Here is a 7500-nt window from a genome sequence, read left to right as displayed (position 1 = left end):
TAATATATTTATAAATATAAATAAAATAAATAAATAAATAAATAAATAAATAAATAAATAAATAAAAATAATTTAATTGTATAGGGAAAAAAATTAGTAAACACTTGTCTTTTATTTTGTTGCCTAAACCCTAATATCTGCTGCACCTCCAGCAGCCAAACCCTAAACCCTAAACCCTAAACCCTCCTTCACATGAAGAAACCGCCACCTCCTAGGCCTCCTCCTCCCCCAAAAGGCCCGAGGGAGGGCCCCCCACCGAAGGGGGGCCCCCTGTTCCTGGGGACCCCAGGGGCCCCAGGGGCCCCTGGGACCCCGGGGCCCCCCGGAGTTTCATAAGGAAGGAAAGGGGTATGGTCAGGAGCAGGGTCTGTGCCTAGGGGCCCCATAGGGTCATAACGGGCCCCTGGGGGTAGCGGGGGCCCCCCCCTAAAGCTGCAGCAGGACAGATAACATACACATATATATACTTGCTGGTGCTGCTGCTGCTTCTGTTGTTGTTGCTGCTGCTGCTGCTGTTTACGGCGGGTTGCTGCACCAAACCCTCTTACAGTCTAGGGTTTAGGGTTTAGGGTTTGCTTACTCCCTGTTATTATCTCCTTGCATGCCAAATAAAGGATGCGAGGGGCCCACCAAGGACCCTCCTGAACCCCCTAGGCCCCAGGGGCCCCCAGGGGGGCCCCCAAGGTTGGGGGGGCCCACAGGAGGGTTCAAGTCGTCAGCACCTACAGAAGGTAAGGGGCCCCCAGCACCAGCAGATCCAGAGGGGGGGCCCTGAGAAAGCGTTGGACCCTCGGGTGGGCCCTCCTGCAAGAGACAAGCAGCAGCAGCAGCAGCAGCAGCAACATCAGTAGCAGCAGCAACAGCAACAGCAGCAGCACGGCGTGCATGAATGCACGTCCTGCAGCATCTGCTGCTGCGCTGCATGCAAAGCCCCAAGTTAATGCAGCACCAACTTACTTTAGTAGCAGGACAGGGTTTGCATGGGGCCCCTGGGGGCCCCTCTTGAGTGCCCCTGTCTTGAGGGGCCCCCCCTTGAGGGGGCCCCCCAGCAGCAGGAGTCCACAGTTGGTGCAGCAGAGTATCCAAAGGCTGCAGCAACCGCAAAAGCAGCAGCAGCAGCAGCAGCAGCAGCAAAGTATATCTCAATGCAGCAACAGCAGCACAGAAGCAGCAAACGCAGCTGCTGCTGACAAGTCGTAGAAACCCTCTACTAAACCCTAAACCCTAAACCCTAAACCCTAAACCCTCGACTTACCTGCAGTTTCTCGAGGTCGGATTGAAGAAACCCCCCTTCAGCATCTGCTGCTGCTGCTTCTGCTGCTGCTGCTGCTGCTGCAGCAATGCCATCTGGGATTTCTTGAAGCACAGCACCAGTGCTGCTGCTGCTGCTGCTGCTGCTGCTGCTGCTCTCTTCCCCAACACGCAGCACCGTTTGTCCCCCAACTTTCCCTAAGCTTAGTCGCAGCCGTTTTGCTGCTGCCTGCTGCTGTTGCTGCTGTTGCTGTTGCTGTTGCTGCTGTTGCTTCCCAGCATCCGCAGCAGCAGCAGCTGCTGCTGCTGCTGCTGCAGCAGATTCTAGACGCCATTCAGGTCTAGTGTATGTACATGTCCATCCATTACTTTCTTTTCTTTCTCCTTTTATATACAAAACCCTAGCAATTGTACCATCAGGTAGGCATATTAATCCTCCTGTTCTTCCTGTTGCTGCTGCTGCTGTTGCTGCTGTTGTTGCTGCTGTTGTTGTTGTTTTTGCTGCTGCTGCTGTATCTTCCTCATAACAAGGAATAAATCCAAGATCTATCATCTTGCAGTGTATGTACACCTCAAGGGCCCCCTCTCCCTTTAGACGAAGAAGTCGTGCCATTTCTTTAAAGGTAGGGGATAGAAAGGGGGCCCCCAAGGAAGAGGGGCCCCCCATCGAATAGGGGGCCCCTAAGGAAGACGGGGACCCAGACGAAGAGGAGGCCCCCAATGGGGTTTTGCTACTGGTTGGTGGAGACGACATGCCTTGTTCTGGTGTGCTGCTGTTGTTGCTGTTGGTGCTGTTGCTGCTGCAGCTGCTGCTGCCGCTGCTGCTCTTTGTGTTGCTACTGCTGTTGTTATTGCTGCTGCTGCTGCTGCTGTGAGTGCTTGGACGAAGTAATGAGGGTTTTAACTTCAACTGTTAAGAAATAAAGCAAAACCCTAAACCCTACAACGCCAAAGCAAAACCCTAAACCCTAAACCCTAGCCGTCTTGCTACACACGACTGAGCGGTGTGCTTTGGGGTGTATAGGCAGCTAAATATACAGATAGAAGGAAACAAAATAATTAAAAGTAATAAATATGTCTTATTTATTTAGTTTTATTTATTTAATTAAGAGCAGTAAGCAGTGAGCGACACCGAGCAGCAGCACACGGCTGCTGCTGCTGCTGCTGCTGCTGCCGCCGCCGCCGCTACTGTAGCTGCTGCTGCTATTTCTGCTGCTGCTGCTGCAGCAGCAGAAGACATTAAACATTTTATATAATATTTGTGAGTCTTCTGCAGCAAAATAAATTAACTAAGAGATATAATTAGGCATTTCCTGTATTGTAGCCTAAACCCTAAACCCTAAACCCTAATCTCCAAACCCTAAACCCTAGGAAGTCACCCGCCAGTAGGGCAGTATCAGTGTTAGCAGAACTTGTGGAAGAAAGCAACTACAGCAGCAAACATTGCTGCTGCTGCTGCTGCTGCTCAGCAGCAGCAGCAGCAGAGGCAGCAGCAACAGCAACAGATTCGTCTGCACAGATAAAACCCTAAACCCTCAAGAGTTCGTTAAATGCATTATTTTAAACAAAACACCTCGGCAGGCTGATTGCCCCCTCTAAACCCTAATTTAGGGTTTAGGGTTTCCTCTATTTACACACAATAAACTACTGTACACCAACGGTAGCAGCAGCAGCAACAGCAACAGCAGCAGTGTAGCCTTTTTGCTACTGGTGCTCTTGCTGCTGCTGCTGCTGCTGCTGTTGTTGTTTCTGCTGCTGTTGCTTTCAACGCTGCCTTTATCATTCATGCTGCTCCTTTTGCAGCAACAATAGCAGCAGCAACAGCAGCGGCAGCACCTGCTGCTGCTGCTGCTGCTGCTGCTGCTTCTGCTGCTGTGTGTAGAGGGAGGGTTTGCAGAGGCTCTCTTATGAGACCCATACTGCACTACTGCAGATACCTACTCATTATAAGGGAGGAGGCTATCGTGCGGCAAGGGTTTAGGGTTTAGGGTTTAGGGTTTAGTCGCAATTGCCAGTTGTTATCTCTGGCGCGGGCTCTTCGTTGCGAATGGCGACGAAGTGCAGACAGTGATATTGCACCTGTACACAAAAGGGTTTAGGGTTTACAACGAGGGTTTAGGGTTTATAATGAGGGTTTAGGGTTTATAATGAGGGTTTACTGTTTACAACGAGGGTTTAGGGTTTACAACGAGGGTTTACTAGGGACAACGAGGGTTTAGTGTGTGTATATAATGAGGGGTTTGCTTAGGGCTTAAGCTGTCCATTACAAAGTTTAGGGTTTGATTAGGGTTTAGGGTTTAATTAGGGTTTAGGGTTTAATTAGGGTTTAGGGTTTGTGCTCACCTGCATCATCGATTTGCGGTTAGATGTGTAGTAGCAATCCCGCCATTCAACTTTTACCAACGTAAACCAATTCTGTATAACTGCATGTAAACCCCAAACCCTAAACCCTAAACCCTAAAACCCCTAAACCCTAAACCCTAAAAACCCTAAACCCTAAACCCTAAAAAGCTTCCCCCGGAAGAGACGAGGATGTGCGTGTAGCTTACCCGTCATATTTTAGGGTTTGTTGTAAACCCTATGACTAAATATGCATTTGGAGTGTTTAGGGTTAGGTTGGTGTGTTTGCTATTTAGGGTTTAGGGTTTAGGGTTTAGTGTTTAGGGTTTAGGGTTTAGGGTATACCTGCAAGAATTTCTTCAGCAGAGAATTCAAGACTAACTTCATGTGGCATTTCTGCATAATGATAAAGAAGAGGACCAACATTTGCCCATAAACCTCCTTTTCTTGTTATTTTAGCTATTGTTTTTATATATAATAGTACATTATGTGCTGTATCTAAGAAGAAAGATGTTAATACACCATCAAATATACGAGAAGATGCAGGAAGAGTTGTTGAAGGACTACCATACACCTGAACAATCATTCATAAACCCTCATAAACCCTAAACCCTAAACCCTAAAAACCCTAAAAACCCTAAAAACCCTAAAAACCCTAAAATTCCTAAACCCTAAACCCTAAAAACCCTAAACCCTAATTTGTAAACCCTAAAATGTAAAATATGTAAACCCTAAACAACCCTAATATATAAACCCTAATATATAAACCCTAAAATGTGAATTCAAGAATACAAACTGTATAAGGAATAAAAAAACCCTAAACCCTAAACCCTAAACCCTAAACCCTAAACCCTAAACCCTAAACCCTAAACCCTTACCTCAACAAATTCTCCTGCACACATAGAGAAATCAGCAGAAGGCCCAACGTGTTCGCTAGGCGCAACGTCAGGGATCCATATAACATCTAGATGGTCTCCTTGACAACGACTAAGGAGACAAAAAAGGAGACAAAAAAGGAGACAAAAAAAAGGAGACAATTAACAAAATTATTACAGATAATCAAGGGAAAAGGGGACAAAAAAGGAAACAACAAGGGAGACAACAAGGAAACAAAAAGGAGACAAAAAGGAGACAGAAAGGAGACAAAAAGGAGACAAAAAGGAGCCAAAAGGGAGACAAAAAGGAGACACAAAGTAGACAATTAAGGAAAGAGAGAAAAGGAGACAAAAAGGAGACAAAAAGGAGACAAAAAGGAGACAAAAAGGAGACACAAAGGAGACAAAAAGGAGACAAAAAGGAGACAATAAGGAGACAATTAAGGAAAGAGAGAAAAGGAGACAAAAAGGAAACAAAAAGGAGACAATTAAGGAAAGAGAGAAAAGGAGACAAAAAGGAGACAAAAAGGAGACAAAAAGGAGACAAAAAGGAGACAAAAAGGAGACAAAAAGGAGACAATTAAGGAAAGAGAGAAAAGAAGACAAAAAGGAGACAGAAAGGAGACAAAAAGGAGACAAAAAGGAGGCAAAAATGTACCGATTGGATGTGGATAGACAGTACGGCTGAATTGGCAACGACTTGGGGGTTAGACGAGAATTCAACAAAAAATCAGACCCTAAACAGCAGCAGCAGCAGCAGCAGCAGCAGCAGCAGCAGCAACAGCAGGAGAAGCAGCATGAATATATAGTCATAATAGGAACTGCAACTAAAGGGAACTATAACCATCACCACCAAAGTTTTCTAGGGTTTAGGGTTTATCTAGGGTTTAGGGTTTATCAAGGGTTTAGGGTTTAGGGTTTAGGGTTTAGGGTTTAGGGTTTAGGGTTACCTATAAGCATAAAGTAAGAGAATTCATTTCCTTGGCATGCATAACCTTTCCTCATTACCTCAAATGGTAAACGACCCAAACCCGAACCAGGACATAAAACCCTAAAAAACAAACCCTAAACCCTAAACCCTAAACCCTAAACCCTAAACCCTAGAATACGCATGTCACAATTGTGCAGCTAACTCTCCCCTCTATACAACAACCCTGCTCTTTCTCTCTCCCTCTCCCTCTTCTTCTATACGTTATGTAAGATTCCCTAAACCCTAAACCCTAAACCCTCTCTTAAACCCCTAAACCCTCCTAAACCCTAAACCCTCCTAAACCCTCCTAAACCCTCCTAAACCCTCGTAAACCCTAACCTTGGTGGATCTTGTCCAGGTATAATAGGTAGATGCTCATCTAATGCCCTAAGAAGAGGACCATAAGCTGCTTCTCTTTCTTCTGCTCCTTCTTCTGCCCAATCACGGACAAATTGACGTAATGTGCTGCGCACCTGCAGCAGCAGCAACAGCAGCAGCAGCAGCAGCAACAGCAGCAGTATGAAGAGAACACTGCCGCAACAGCACAGCAACAGTACCAACAGCAAAAGCAACACCTACACAGACATCTGCTCAGCCTCCAACAGCAGCAGCAGCAGCAAACAGCAGCAGCAGCAGCAGCAGCAGCAGCAGCAGCAAGTACCTTGCTAAGATTTCTTGTAAGTTTTTCTGAATCTTCTTGTTCTGCCTCGAGCAGCAAACGACGATTCTCTGGACTCATATCATATCCATATTGCTGCTGGAGTTGCTGCTGCAGCAATTGCTGTTGCTGCTGCAATTGTTGCTGCTGTTGTTGCTGTTGCTGTTGCTGTTGCTGTTGTTGCTGTTGTTGCTGATGTTTTTGTTGTTGCTGCATCTTTTTCCTTCTCCTTTTCTTTGTTGATGTTGCATGCCCTCCTTTACCTTGTTTATTTTGTTGATGTCTCTGTTGCTGCATTTGCTGCTGCTGCATTTGTTGTTCTTCCCTTATTGCTATCTCATCTCCCTCTCCCTGTTGCTGCTGCTGCTGTTGCTGCATTTGCTGCTGCTGCTGTTGCACTTGCTGCTGCTGCTGTTGCTGCTGCTGCTGTATATCTATATCTGATTGTTCATCTTTAGGTGTACATGGACCTACAGATGCAGCAGCAAGAAGCATTAAATCAATAAATTGTTGATTAACAGCAACAGCATCTTTTATTTTATTTATTTTATCTTGTATATAATAATTATAATCATATTCTTCTTCTTGTTCTTTTTTTTCTTCTTTTTTTTTTTTTTCTTCTTTTTTTTCTTCTTCTTGTATTTCTTGATGATTAATACAATAATTATTATATTGATTATGATCCTTATAATTAACAGAAGAATTATAATAACAATAATTATAATTATTATTATTATTATTATTATTATTATAATTAAATAAATGTGTATATTGTTGTATATAATTATTCTTCCCTTTACCCATTAATAAGACTAAGTCCTCCTTCTGTAGGTGCTGTGTTAAATAAATTTGAATTCTTTGAATTTCTAAATGGGAATTAATTTCGTATAATCGAAATGCTCGACGAACTGAATTTAAATGGTCTAATTCTTCATATATATCTAATAATGGTGATGAATTTACTCCTCCTCCTCCTCCTCCTCCTCCTCCTGTCCCTGATGGTGCAGGAGAGGAAGGGGAACAAAATGATTGGCTTATTGCTGTAGTTCTAGATGCTGGTTTTGTTGTACCATTTATATTTAATGAGGGTACTGGGGACGGGAGGGGGCCCTCCGATTTTTGGGGGCCCTCCTCATTATCCTTATCTTTAGGGGCCCCATCATATAAACATGACGGGCCCTCTCTCTTCTTATTCTTATGTTCTTGTTCCTTTTGTTGACAAGAAGAAGAAGAAGAAGAAGAAGAAGATTGAGGGGGCCCACCTGCATGTACACCTGAATATTCATATGTATTTGGACCCTCTTGATGAGAGGTTACTGTTGTATCTCTATATTGCTCTTGTTGTTTTTGCTGCTGTTGCTGCTGCTGTTGCTGCTGCTGTTGCTGCTGCTGTTGCTGCTGCTGTT

The 7500-nt window shown here is 44.7% G+C and overlaps 2 protein-coding genes across 2 annotated transcripts in view; both read right to left on the bottom strand.

Annotated features, from left to right (window-relative positions):
• Positions 1-188: 188 nt before the first annotated feature.
• On the bottom strand, positions 189-1804 carry EMWEY_00041810 (hypothetical protein, conserved; the record flags this gene model as incomplete). The annotated part of the gene is made up of 4 exons (XM_013482717.1): positions 189-432; positions 581-804; positions 958-1089; positions 1256-1804. 4 exons carry the CDS (start codon positions 1802-1804, stop codon positions 189-191), a joined length of 1149 nt encoding a protein of 382 aa, XP_013338171.1.
• A 1445-nt stretch (positions 1805-3249) lies between these two features.
• The window catches only part of EMWEY_00041800 (hypothetical protein, conserved), a gene marked incomplete at both ends in the record, with an annotated part of 4432 nt that continues 181 nt past the window's right edge, over positions 3250-7500 (bottom strand). Inside the window, 9 exons of the mRNA XM_013482716.1 lie at positions 3250-3330; positions 3595-3674; positions 3937-4165; positions 4470-4567; positions 5417-5517; positions 5776-5909; positions 6098-6564; positions 6895-7089; positions 7357-7500. The exon at positions 7357-7500 is cut by the window's right edge and continues 181 nt beyond it. Coding sequence (XP_013338170.1) covers positions 3250-3330; positions 3595-3674; positions 3937-4165; positions 4470-4567; positions 5417-5517; positions 5776-5909; positions 6098-6564; positions 6895-7089; positions 7357-7500 — 1529 coding nt within the window. The remainder of the gene's footprint in view (positions 3331-3594; positions 3675-3936; positions 4166-4469; positions 4568-5416; positions 5518-5775; positions 5910-6097; positions 6565-6894; positions 7090-7356) is intronic.

This window comes from Eimeria maxima, genomic scaffold (genome assembly GCF_000499605.1).
Source record: "Eimeria maxima Weybridge genomic scaffold, Emw_scaff721, whole genome shotgun sequence".
Classification (NCBI taxonomy): Eukaryota; Apicomplexa; class Conoidasida; order Eucoccidiorida; family Eimeriidae; genus Eimeria; species Eimeria maxima.
This window is presented reverse-complemented; position numbering and strand designations above follow the sequence as displayed.